Source organism: Ambystoma mexicanum, chromosome 1p, assembly GCF_040938575.1.
Source record: "Ambystoma mexicanum isolate Mex_15411 chromosome 1p, UKY_AmexF1_1, whole genome shotgun sequence".
NCBI lineage: Eukaryota > Metazoa > Chordata > Amphibia > Caudata > Ambystomatidae > Ambystoma > Ambystoma mexicanum.
In genome coordinates this window covers 661,322,700-661,337,327 of record NC_090921.1, presented here as the reverse complement: position 1 = coordinate 661,337,327, position 14,628 = coordinate 661,322,700, and the positions used below count along the sequence as shown (strand labels likewise).

Below are 14,628 nucleotides of genomic sequence, written 5' to 3'. Positions count from 1 at the left end.
ACAGGTAAAATCAATCCTAAAAAGAAATTATGAATTGTCTACACCAGAAGTAAACAGCTATTCAAAGACAATACAGAGAACAATTCCAAACATAACATGATAAAATAACTGTACACTTGGTTCATGCAATCAGAAAAAGCCAATAGAAAGCAATTGTAGGATATTGTTTTACACCAATTTAAGGGAATAATGAACAGTAGATAATGAACTAAAACAGCCAAAAATGCACAACATCACAGAGCTGTAACCTTACAAATAAAGTTTAGCAAGGAATATAAAGTAGACTATAAAGAACTTAAGAAGATTTTGCATCTAAATGGAATCTGCCCACTGAAGGATTCCCATCCACCTTGAAAACCTACTGCGTAATCGTCAGCTCAGTTTCAAAAGTCAAATTCTCAAAAGTGAGGGTTGATTTAATATTTATGTATAATTGCTTGGATATCTAGTGACCTACCATGGTGTATCAGTCAAGGAATATACAAAGCTAGTATTCACCTCTATTTGAAGATCAGGTCTTATCCACATTTACATACTTAAAAGTATGGTAAAAAGATGTGTAAATATGAACTTATTCTTCAAGAAATGTATTGCAACCAAATAAACATCCAATTATTTACCGTAGGAGAGCATTAAACGATCTTAATTCAGGCATTTAAACCCCCATGCAATTTGATCCCAAAATAAAATCTTGTTTAAAAAAAATAGATATATTCAGTTTGCATATGAAAAATATGTATTCAGGCAAAAAGCCAACCCTTTCCTGATTTTGGTATATTAAAAAATAAGCAATCCCCTTGGTACAGGAATGTATACAGTTGCATTTAGCTCAGAGGTAATAATTTGACAATGGTAATTGATTAACATCCTTTCTTTAATGCTGGTCCCAATTGATACAGCTGCCAGCAGGGCTCACCTCCAAGGTCTAATTTCTATGAACTGTGCACTCAAATATCCATATGGGACACCAGACTATTGCCTAGCTATACACCCGCTCTCTGTACACAAATATGCATCAGTTGTGCTGTGAAGCTTTCTTACATAATGCTCTAAAGGGTCCCTCAAATGGTAGAAGGTGCACTTTACAGTAATCAAACAGCCATAGGTTTAGCAAACTGACCTGTAATGGTACGTGACCTCTACTTTCCTGAAATAAAGTCTGAAAAATAGAGTGGGCCGTTCAAAGAGGCATAAATCAGGAATTGGAATAAAGGCCAGTCTCAGATCTAAATGATAATCCTCCCTGTAAATGGCATCCCATATCAAAATACTAACCACCTAAATACCTCAAAGCCTTCCTCTCTAACTTACAATGATGAAATCCATGTAGTCATTAGATCAATCCAACCTGGACTACATAAATACGTTAACAGTGCAAACCCTCAAGTCCACCAAGATGATCTCACCTGTTCCAAATACAACTGTCTCAAGTTGTAATCTAGGGATGCAGAGAAAACATGATTTCCCTAAAGGATCACAGACATATGAAAACAAGCTTCTGCTGCTCCGACCCTTATGATAATCAAGTCTTCTTAAGTGCACCATCTCTACACCCAAGAACAAAGTTAACGCATAAAACCAGATCTGTGTAAGTGCAGCTCCTAGACTCAATTGACCCATCAGCCATACATGAACAAGGCCAGTAACCAGGCCATTTCAAGCACAGCACCCAGACCTTAAGAAAAAGAAGTTGGCAGCCTAGGCAATGGGTACTGCATTTACCTAAACCTGTACTTTTTAATCAAAGTCCACAAAAGTGTGCCAGACACAAAGACAACCAGGAACCGGGCTTTCATACCCATAGTATTTATACGGCAGAGCAGATTATGGGGCCACGCTCGAAAGGTATCCAAACTACTCCAATTTTCCTGAAATTACCCCACATTCCACACCTGTTCCTACGAAGGTCCTAGAACCATGCTGCATCACTCAAAAAGGCCACATTCTCCATTCACACCCCTAAATAGGTCTAGTCTGTAACACATATTTGCAAAGTGCTTTGTAAAGTCAAATTACTGCAATATTATTTCAATAGAATACACAATTTACTAATTGATAGAGGGCATGGCTACATTACTGCCCATTCCAGGAATACCTCATGAGGAAACCAGTTTTACAGACGTCATAACTTTCCTTCACACTTACAACAGAAATGGCTAGAATTCAAAACAGGATCCTGGCCAAAGGCACACTCATGCCTTCCTGATAAATCAACAAGTCCATGGTCAAGCAGTATTGAGGAACACTTCCAATATTTGACACCAAACAGACCCCCGAGATATTCTATTTGCTCTCAAATATCCACAAACCAGGAAATCGAGGCAGCCCAATCATCTCTGGGGTCAATACATTAATTGAAGCCATATCTGGATATATTGAATCCATTTTTTTGGTGTTAGACATACAGGACTACACAGTGTTATAAGATTTGAGAGGTGGCATAAAGTGAGGCAACGCCCAATGCTGTCAGGATTGCATTCAGTGGTACACATGCTACCATTCCACATGAAGATGAATAGCTGCATGCTGGAGATTCCTGCAAAACAGAACCAACAAGATAGATACCACAATCAGAGCCATTACAGATATCAAAGTTCATACGCACACGGCAACTTTTTTCTTCAATGGGTGAAATACATTTTGTACAAAAGACAGGCATGGCCATGGACACAGAAAATGTGCCTCAGTATGCAAACCACCCCGGCAGACTTCGAGCAGCAGTTTTTAGAAAAATCTCAGAAACCACTAACATACATGCAGTACATTGACATTTTCTTGATATGAACCAAAGGCGAAGATTCCCTTAGACAATACATGAATCCCTAAATGGCTTCCACCACTGCATTAAGTACACCATGGAATACTCCACGAAGAGTATACATTCCCTGCATAGCACTATTGCGGTTGGAACAGCCCCCTTGAAAATACAGACAGCAACAAATTCCTGCACAGGGCAGGTGCGCATCACAGCCACACAAAACGATCCATTAACTATAGCCAGGCCATCCGATACCAATTTATGTGCTGCAATAGGAAGGCAAGCCACACTCAGTCAGACTAATTGACATATTGAAAATACTCAGATGACTGGATACAATTTAAAGACAAGGTACAGAACAAACTTGGTTGAGACGAAACAAGCACAAACATAACTGAATTGAATGGTTTAGGACCTACCATTAATATTCAACAGGGATTAGACATGGAGGGACATTTTTAAATAACTATTTGCATACAAGCAAGTGAAAAATCTAATACTGTTCCTCCATAGAAGTGCATTTCTACCAGTTGAAGAACAAGTTAAACAGGGAACTAATGCATGCAATGTTGAAGATGCAAAACGTGACAACTTATCACCAGATCTGCCATAACAACCCTACAGAACCAAAAGTACAGTTACAAAAGAGACAACTTCAAATTAGCCAATAATGTACCCCTCAGATGTATGACAAACTATGGCCAACTTTGAGCACTTAACAGTGCCACAAGATAATCTTCCATTACAAAGTGATACCTAAAGCTATGGGACACAATGCCTTAGATCCTTGAGGGGGTGAGGACATAAGGCACGAAAAACTGCAAGCTTGGGTGTCTACACTCACATTATTGGCACCCATTGAGCATGAGGCACGCTGAGTTAACAGAGGGATTTGCACCATTCTAACATTGGTAACACTTATGTATCTAATCTTTAGTGAAATGCACTCCGATTATATAAGCTTATTTGTGATAAACAACGTAAATAGACTTGAATTAAATGAACACATTTTATTGAGGAGCAAAGGTAAAACACACCTTGGCTCGGTGCGCAATTCACAATGCAATGTCAGGCACTCCTTGTGCTAGGAAGAGACTATCCATGCTCCACTCAAAAAATATTTAAATGATCGATAAGCAATAGTATAATAATTTCATACATGTATAGCACTTCAATTATACATATAAAATCATATGGTATAATACCATCATATCATTACATGATCATAGTTAAACAGTGTATGGATTGTGCTTCACGCGTTTTGGCCTATGGACCTTCTTCAGAAATATCACCAGGCTACAAAAAACACAAAGAAAAGAAGACTCCTTCGATATAGTAAGATATAATAGAATACTTGTATGTGTGTATGTATGTTTGTTACTCTACATCTATATAATGTTTTGAATAAATAAACAAAGTTACATTCTGAGTACTATTCAGAAAAGGTACCTTCATGTTCTAAAATGTAGTCCTCCAATAATCCATCAACCATGTCCCTGGAAAGATAAGGTAATATGATTCATAAGCATGCCGCTGGGGACGGTATTGTATATATAATGCCACATCCTTCAATGGGAGAAAAAAGGGAAAAAAATTATTATCCTAGGGAGCTGCCAGGTCTCAACACTATTAAAGTTGCACAAAAGAAAAATCAAAATAAAGACAAATTAGTACTAAGCCACAATAATCTAAAGAAATTGCAAAACTAAAAAAATATGAACATGAATCCAATTACGCTTGCTCACCAATTCTCAATCTAGTGAGTCCTTCAAGAAAAGCCACCCTGGATTTAGAGGATTGAAATGGATTGTAAAGTGGATTTAAGTTTTATACAGTGCAATGGCGGATAGCTGCGTGTACAGTAACGATGACGTCATCACGCTGAACATGACAACGTGATTGCTGATGTCATACAGACACAGTTCACTTACATGGTTACTGTAACAGTAATCAAATTAAACAAAACTAGATGCTACATGGTCACATGTTGCATAGGATTAGGTGCAAAATAAGTCCACTAAGAAAATAAGAGTTGTACCGTAAATGATAATAGCATTGCAGCATTCATTGAATAATATCAATTCAAGGAAATTAATCACAGAACCTCTATCATTTACAGAACTAGAAGGCACATATTTAAAAACAATCTTTGAGAATAACGTTAAAAACACAGTAAAATAAGACAGATTTCTGTATTAACATCAGTTAAAACACATTATTAAAGAATGAATAGAAGTAAGCTCATCCTGAATATCAGGCTTTTCATTTGATAGAATACCTTAATGAGTCTTAGGCATTTTGCAACACACTAGATTTATTGTCATAAGTAGGCAACCGCTGCCCCATGTTTGACGTAAAGTAACTGATTATTAGAATGTTTGAAAAAGATCATTATCTCACAGAAATATTGAAGTTCTTGGTGGTCATTCAGGCCGTCAGGGGTTTATGTGCCCAAAGGAATTATCCCAAATGCTTTCTGTTGAGAAAGAAGTTTTTCATAGTCTCCACTTCTTTTACGTTTCAATACCGCTTGTTGTACATATAACTGCATTTCTGATACATTATGGTTGTGTTCCACATAATGACAAGATGGAGAATTGCTTTTTTTTCTCCAGTTGGATGGTCAAGCAGTGTCAATTCAATCTAATCTTGACTTTGCGCGTAGTTTTACCTACATACATTTTTCTGCAAGAGCATTTAATAGCATAAATCACAGAGTCGCACATAGCACAGTGTCATAGGTAAATGTTTTGTCCCTTTAAAGTGTGGTGTATTATAGGCCCATGCATGATGAAATGACAATTTAAACAAGGGTTTGTGCCTCTTTGCCGAGTGCTCAGAAGTGTGGGAGTCTAAACTGGAATGTTCTGCTACCACCAATTGTTGAAATAATGTATGGCTCCTTTTAAAAGAAAAGGTTGGAGCGTCTGTAAATAGATGGTGTAACCCCCTACCTTCTGATATGTATAGAACAAAAAATACAGGGGAAGATGCACAAAACCAGAGACTTTCCAAAACATCAGACTCTCAAAGCAGCACTAAATTTCCCCTGGGAGTAGTTCAGACCAGGATAACACAAACCAACCTGTTACGCAAGTAGAAACAATGGTTCCGGAAATTAGAGATCTAGACCCCCCATATGGTTGTTTTTTAGAGAAAAAGATTGCACGACTTGGGAAGAGAAGATCAAACATAACTCAGAAAAAAAATGCTTTGATGTTTTTTTGTAGTATTTTGCTTTGTTTCAGGTATGTGGTAAAATAGATAAGGTCTGGAGATGATTTGGACTGCATAGGAGTCAAAGCAGATTGTCTGTGGACATAGACTTAAGTTTTGCTTAATCAATTCTTGATAGGCTCTATCAAGTTATAGTTGATCAATCAGTTATAGCCTCTATCCTTAAATCTCAAAGACATAATCGAGTTTTAAGGATTGAGGCTATGACAATCACAGTGCATTCCACTAAAGATTGATTTCTTAAATACAGAATTGTTACCAATGTTAGAATGGTTCAAATCCTTCCGTTAACTCTGCTCGCCTCATGCTAAAAGGCTGACAATAATTTGAGCGTAGAATTGCTTGGATACAGCTTCTGGCTCTTTGTATGATTTGCACCTACACAATGTAATTTTCAAGGATTGATACACTCACAGATAAAAAGGCAGAAACCTTGTATTTTACACAAGTGGATGCGAATAGAATACTAAACCTCATCAAAGATACTAGTCACTCAGTCTCCACGGGCAACACTGATTAAATAGTATGTCAAGTGGAAGTTCTAATCAGGAAAGAAATTAACTATACACATAATCCTGGCTAGGAAGCTTAACGCTTCAACTTTAGGGGTGCACTTCAAGGCTAAACTTAAACCTAGAGGGTTGAGAATTTCTTTAAGACCCATTGTGTGTAAACACAACAAAGATTTTTTACTGTTGAGGAATTAAGTTAGTCCATTGAGAAATTTGATCAAGAAATTGAGTATCTAAAAGGGAATACGGTAGAATTTCTTTCAAGTGCTGATTTAGAAAAAAAATGTTGGATGATATTCTTCAAAAGCTATTTGATTACAAAGAAGACTTGGCGCAACGTAAAATCAGAAAGTTCCATAGGGACACTTTGGATTATAAAAATTACATGGTTTACACATGGCAGGACATGTATGGAAAAAAAAACAGGGCAAGATGCACACAATCAGAGACTTTCCAAAACATCAGGCTCTCAAAGCAGCACTAAATTTCCCCCTGGGAGTAGTTCACACCAGGATAACACAAACCCACCTGTAACGCAAGTAGAAACAATGGTTCCGTAAACTAGAAATCTAGACCCGCCCCCCTATTGTTGTTTTTTAGAGAAAAAGATTGCACGACTTGGGAAGAGAAGATCAAATATAACTCAGAAAAAAAAACTGGTGTTCAATGTATCAAGCTATAATTTGTCTGAATTTGAACAGCATACCCTACAAAAATGTCTATCCTTCACATAGAGTTATAATTCTTCTTTATTTGAAGATCAGATCAGGTAGACTTTTTTAAATTTACAAGGAAACGGAGATTGAGATTGTTCTTTGAATAAAGGAAACAGATCAAGAGGCCTTATCCTCCTCAACAGAATATAAGGAATTTAAACCAAAAAGAGAGCTGGTCCAATGCAGTATGAACATACCTCTTCTGCCCTTCGAGATAACAGTCTGGCTGGCGGACACCCACTTCATCATTGGCATGGGGTGCCCGCCATAGCTGACTCTGCTGTACCCCTATACCGCTGGAGATTCGGCCACAACACCATGCTGCTTCTGCACGGAAACCCTGAGGGGGCAAAGCTAGCAGGGCCTGCACAATCTGATGAACATCAGGGGAGGCTCCCAAGATGAGCACTCCATCCTGCTTGATCGACTTGCCAGGGCTGGGATAGCCAGGAAGGTGCTGCTTTGGTTTAAGTCTTTTCTGTCAGGTCGGGTCCAATCTCTTTCGCTTCTTCCTTTCTGCTTTTCTCTTCTTCCTTTTTCTTGTGGGGTCCCCCAGGGGTCTGCCTTGCCGACCACTTTATTATATATATATATATATATATATATATATATATATATATATATATATATATATATATATATATATATATGCAACTACTGGTTAAACTCCCTTTTCTTGGATCCTATCCTGCACCGGTGGCGTTGGTGAGGGATTTAGGTGTCAAGCTCTCATCCTCTCTCTCCCTCTCTCTCGAGGCACAAGTAGCATCTGTCTTCCAATCTGGGCACTACAAAAACTTAGGGTCTTGTGCAAGGTGCTTTTCTTTATTTCACTGCAGCTGCATGCATCTGCAGTAGCCTCTTTGGTGTTTAGCACAATCGACCATGGCAATTCCCTGTACTTAGCCCAGCCACTATATGGTGGGCCACCTCCACATCTTGCAAAATGTAGCATCTATGAACATTTCCACTTCCTTGAGACAACTGCATTGACTTCCTGTCTTCCAAAGAGTCCAATTTAAATCTATGTACATAGAGCATGGGCCTTTTATGGCATGGGAGAATACCTGCAGTTCAAATGTTGCCCCTATGTGCCTAATCTATTCTTTGTGGTATCAGGAGTCACTTAACATTCAAGTGCCTTTTGTTTGTCTCTCCCAGTGGATGGCCGTGCATTCTCCGTTCCTGCAGCTAAGCTGTCGAACCCGCTTCCACAGCCGTTACGCGCTACTAAAGATCATCTCTCTTTGCATCGCCTCCTTAAGACTTCTCTGTTTGAATAATTTTCCTTACTGCTCGTCTAACTGCTGCTATAGCACCAAGATGCCCTCTGGCAAACGTGACACTCTACAAATGCTAAGATAAGAGGCTGACAACATTGTTGGAGAACCAGTGGCCCTGACACTGCAGTGGAGTGCCCCAAACTGGGCTGTGAACCCCTGAGGTCAGGACCGGGCCTGGGGGCATAGTGAAGGGGCACAGATCACATGTGGAACAGGAGGTGCAAATAACACTGGAGCGCCCAGGATGACCACGTGGGGGGAGCATCTCTGGGCCTTATTTAGTGGTGGGCCAAAATGGACTGAAAACTGTGGCTGGAGTCCCAACCGGTCTGCGCCACAGGTATACCGACTGTCGCCACATCTCCCACCCAAGGCTTTATCTCAGGAAGCACTGGAGCTGCCCTCTGCCCCCAGAGCAGGGCTGCAGACATTACAGTCCCTACAGGAAGAGCTCACAGCGGGTTTTGTTGGCTTTTATAGGCTGGTGGTTCGGTCCTGAGGGCGGACTGTTGCTCAGCATACAAAAATTATTGCCCATTCGACCCAGTACAAACCACACTTTCTGCATGGCGAACCATATTTTTGAGGATTGGGTTAGGTCATCCATACTACAAGCGGCTGCCTCTCTGGAACTTCCCCGACCTCCCTCCCTCATCACATGGGATTGCAATCTCCATACGCACTGGGAAAAGCTTGGTTATAGAACATTGGGTGACATGTTCCCAGAGGGTAAATTCCTCACACTACAAACCTGGAAGTAGAGCCACAGAGGTACGACCTCGGAGATCCTACAGGTTAACGGCAGCGGCAGTCAAGCTGTGGGAGGAGTACCCATTAGAACACTTGGAGGATAAGCTCCTTAAATCCATTTCCAACTCGTATGGTTGTCACAAGCTGCTATCCTCACTGTACATCATGATCATTAACAAAGGGGTGACCCAGAACCCAAAGGCACACAATAAGTAGGCACTAGATATGGGGGTAGATATGTCAGATGGTCAGTGGGCCGCAATGTGTTCCTTGAATAAATCTGTCTTGTTGAATACCAGATTTAAACTGATCAAGTTCAAGGTGCGCAACAGACTGTATTATACCCCCAGAAGGATTGCTCAAATCTACCCGGGATCAGAATATAGATGTCCCAGATGCCGAGGTGATGGGGCAGGGCACTGGCACATGTTTTGGGGGTGTACCAAGCTGTATGACTTCTGGAGATGTGTTATGTGTTTGAAATATTGTCCAAGGTGGTGAACTGCCTATTGCCATGTACCTCTATGAGTGCACTGTTCGGGTTGTGGGTGGATGTCCCAGGGAGACATCTCAGGTCCTTTCTCAATATGGGCTGCCTAATAGTGAAATGTTATATACTGATGAAGTGGAAGGATGCTATACCCCCACAAGGTGGAGGAAGGCTGAAAGACTTGACGTGGGCTGAAGATTGAAGAGCTCTTTATTAACATGCTGCCTGCCACATCTAGACCAAAGGACATGCGGGCTGAATTCAGGGTGTACCTAGCATCATTGTAATGTTACTTAGGTATTTAACGCCAGAGTGGTGGGCCTCATACTCAATCATGTTCTGCTTTTTCAGACCTGTGTTGCATATGCTCTCCCAATAGTGATGTAAGTCGAATTGGAGCACTGTGCCTATATCCACGGTCAGTTTTGATTTGCTGAAGTATGTGTTAATGTTATGACTGCTTGCCAAGCTAAAATAAAGGTTCAAAAAAATAAAAATAAAGATCGTAATTATAACACATGACTTGGAATGAAAAACAAGTCATTAAAGGACTTTTCCAGAACCAATCCCTCACAATCAAACCTGCAGATAAGGGTGGCTCAATAGTAATTATGGATACAGGAAAAGATCATGAAGCAGTAAATGTACACCTTCAAGATGAAAACCTTTACCTATTACTAGAAAGTGACCCTACTGGGACAATAAGCGAGATGATTAAGAACTTTCTGCAAAGGGAATGCATTTCAGATAAAACATTGAATTTTCGGACAAATCCACATCCTAGCATGCCAGTCTTTTATGGATTTCCTAAAATCTAAAGGATCATATTAACCCTCCGCTATGCCCCACAGTAGCTGGGACTAGTGGTCTCTTGGAACAGTTGGCACAATATGTGGATTCCTTCTTACAACCCCTTGTACAAGCAACGGGCACCTTTCTAAAGGACACTGGGCATTTTCTTCACATATTTAAGGATATTGGTAAACTTGCAGATGATTGCATACTTTTCACTCTAGCTTTCATTAAAAATCACTATACCATTTTGGCTTTAATTAAGTGTTGTTGCGCAGTGTGCTTGCAAAACTTGATTTTTGTTTACTTACCTGGCGGAAGATTTGGCATATCCCGCCCCCCGCATCCACCTGCAGCACCTCTCACCACACCTAATCCAACAGGTCCTTTCCCCTCTTGCCAACCTAGTTTCTCTACTTTTCACTATAGATGTGGTAAATTTATATACATCTATTTCCCTTGAAGATGGTATACATGCTGTCGAGTGGTTCTTATTGCAACATCATGCAGGAGGTGCTGAAAATGTTTTCCTATTGGTATTACTGAACACTTTTTTTTTTAGATTATAACTATTTACAAATATCTGGGACCTCTATGGGTTCGGCTGCAGCTCCTACATATGCAAATATATGTATGTACTTATTTGTAACTACCCATATACTCCATAATGAGACACAGAATCCACTCATTCTTAAGTGGTATAGGTACATAGATGATATTTTTGGGTTATGGCATGGGTCTCTGAAATAATAAAAATATGGTCATGAGTTCTTGAACGGCATAAATCCAAAGTTCAAATTCACTATGAACACAGCAAACCCCATACACAGATTTCTTGAACGTAAATGTGTTCAATTCCTATGACACAGAGCAGTTTATAACTAATATCTATAACAAGCCAACAGACAGGAATTGCACACTCGGGGCAGACAGCTTTTACCCTGCAAGAGTGAAGAAACATCTCCCTTATAATCAATTTGAACTGGCCAAACAACTCGAGATTATGGGCCTGATTCATGGAAGTGTTTTATAATGGCGCAATCCCATTGGAAAACGTTCCGTGAATCAGGCCCTAGGTCTTTAAGAATTAGGGATCGAGGCTATCATAGTTCAAGCATTGAACAAGCAAAACATAAGTCTATGTCCGTTGACAGGCAATCTGCTTTGACTCCAATGCAGTCGAAACCATCTCTGCTCTTTGATCCACAAACGTAAGTACTGCGCCAATGCAGCACTCAATAGCAGTCTGCCCTCCAAGATCTCAGCCAGCCAGGACTACCCGAACCTCAGTTCCCTCTGCAAAGTCCTCGTGCAAATCCTCACCAAGGAACTAGATGAATACAGGAGACACTCAAGCCCAGTGTAGTAGTCTGTGTACATTGTGCCAGGCATTAGGATGTCACTTATATGGTAATGTTGATTTCACATACTATTGTAATGTATATAAATGGTGCTGCCTTCAGCCGCATGCCTGGAATGTTTGGGTTGGAAAGCAGAGTGAGGTTCGTTTGGAACTGGGTGACTGTGAGCAGTTAGAGAGAGGCTGGATGGCGGTGGATGCAGGCGGAGCACCAGGTTTATAATCCAATAAAGTTTACACGTTTTTTTTCTCCAAGTGGGGCCCCCTCCCAGGACTTGTGCTAGCAGGCCCCCTTGCCCCGCAGGGGCTGCTGGGGCTCCCGTTACACCAGTTGGGGTGGAGGGGTGCCCTGCTCACTGGCATCCAACAGCCTTTTCTAGCTACCATGCAACTTGCCATCCATGCCACTGGGTATAATAAAAAGGCAACGTAAATTAGAATACATCACCACAACCATGACTTACATTATCTCTCCCTACATGTCTGCATCATTTTAATAATAGACTGCATGGCCTACGAAGTAGCGATTATGAAATTCCAAATATCTCTGGCAAAGAAGCACACAATCTCTGTCGGATTCTGCACCAACAAGTGCCAAACCCTTGACAGACAGGAACTGCAAAAGCTTAAACCAGAGAGAAATTACATAGGTCTATGCCCCAAGACTCCAAAACCTCATCACACTCAACATTTGGCATGCCCATTCCATTATGAGCTTCAACCGAGAAAGTTTACTAGCATCCTTAAGGTCTGTAACTTGGCAATCAACTTGCAGAAGACCAATATTTCCCCCCGCCCCCCACCACCAGCACTACAGGCGCACTATGAATGCTGAGATTACTTGATTTACTCCCCATCACCTTTCCCCTACCCTTCCTGTCATATTAGTACCATATGCATATATAATACCGCCCACACCTGATGCAGCACTCCATTGCTTTCCAAAACTATGTTTGCCCTTCCCATATAAAAGGAAGGAACAAGTTACTTACCTTTAACTCTTGTTCTACAGCATTGGGAGCTTTCATAGATTTACATGTGTTAGGCAGAATCACATGCAGTACCCTTTGGGAACACTACATGCAATTAAGACTACAAGCGTCAGTACAATTTTACCTTTGGTACAAGCCTGTACTACACAGTTATGTGGTAGCAGTGGCTGAGCAGCCAGACCTATCTCAAGAGTTGAGTGAGCAGTAGAACAAGTTACACAAAGGACCAACAAATACAGTGGTTCAAACAAAGACTTACTCAAGGTTTCTTGGTAAAAGAATACACATTTATTTACACAGTTTGAAAATGTTACACTAGCAAGAGCAGCTCAATGCCATATACTAATATACCACAAATACACAAACAATAAGTTACTGAACAAGTTCAGCTCCCCTGAAGTGGGAGCAAAATGGCACTTCAGATACTTTTAAAAGGGGTAAAAAGACAAGGTTATACGAATCAATAGCACAAATACTTTCATAGGCAGGGCAAAGGGTTTCAGTTAACTGTAACCAGAAATTCAATTCATAGGCCTGGGCCAAAGTCAATGGTTCAGAGTCTTTGTATAGGATAGCACAGTTCTGGTAGTAAACGGTTAAGTATTTGCCACGGATCTCAGAAGAATTTGGTCAGGCGAAAAGTTAGATGAATGTTTAGGGAAGGACAAGCCTTCGAAGTCGGGAAGGTTTCACAAACTTTCACTGTGGCAAAAAGATTTCCGGACCACGTTTGCACAGTACCTTTAAAGTGAAAAAGAGCTGTAGCTGAGGCAGTTGTTCCTGGCAGTTCGAGCAGATCTCGCTGTTCCTGAGCTTCAGTCGTAGGGACAAGAAGGACGACTCCGGGAGGTTCCTGCACTGCCCAGGGAAGAGGACACAAGCTTAACAAAACATCGGTTTAAGGTGTGAGTGCCTTAAAGTCCACAAGCTGCTTTCCTTCCCCCTGGCGATCCGGTTTTCAACAGCTGAAGAAAATTCGACCAGGATGGGGAAGGTGTCCAGGTGGCTTGAGAGTTGGTTGTTCCCACCAAACTCAAGGGAAGAAGTTAATCTTGAAGGGCTTCTCTGTCGATGGAGTTTCAGGCAATTCGGACCTGCAGCAGGGCTTCACCGGTCGTCCAGGAGTTGCAGCAGTCCTCTTCCTTCAGCTGGTATTCGGTTCTTTCGTTCCAGTGGTCGACTCTGCTTTCTAAGTCCCAGAGACCTGCTTTTAAACAGTTTTTCCCCATTGATTCCAGCCTGGCTGTCAATCACACAGCAGGGTGGCTGTCCTTGCCGGACAGACAGCCGGTCAATCACGCCAGAGTGCATTCAGGTCTCCTAAGAGACTAAGCACAGGGAGGTTCGGGCACCTCCCTCACATCCTGTCCATCCCAGACACTCAGGCGCCAGAGGAGGGCTTCAGCACTGAAGCCCACCAAAGGCCAACGAATAAAGGAACCAAACCTGATTTGGCGCACACAGACAAACACAAGAAGGACCTTTCCTAAAAGAAATGGCGAAAAAAGATGACTGGAGTCTGTTTTTACAGATAGGTCTTGGGCACCATAGTGAAAAATATGGCTGACCCGATTTTTAGCTACCGTTGTTCGCGGTCGGGAAAAATCATGGTAGTTTGCAGCCATTTAAAGTAGGAATGGGTAACATTTGACTGTTAAATGAGTGTTTTGACTCAGGGGAAGCTAGGCAACCCCTCCAGCACACTATAGGAAGATAGTGTGTGCTGGGTCTGTAAATT

The 14,628-nt window shown here is 41.2% G+C and overlaps 1 protein-coding gene across 1 annotated transcript in view; it reads right to left on the bottom strand.

Moving 5' to 3' along the window:
* Positions 1 to 4,326, bottom strand: part of TARS2 (threonyl-tRNA synthetase 2, mitochondrial) — a 1,102,517-nt gene extending 1,098,191 nt beyond the window's left edge. The window contains exon 1 of the mRNA XM_069649728.1: positions 4,208 to 4,326. Coding sequence (XP_069505829.1) covers positions 4,208 to 4,213 — 6 coding nt within the window. The 5' untranslated portion in view covers positions 4,214 to 4,326. The remainder of the gene's footprint in view (positions 1 to 4,207) is intronic.
* Between the last annotated feature and the right edge of the window lie 10,302 nt (positions 4,327 to 14,628).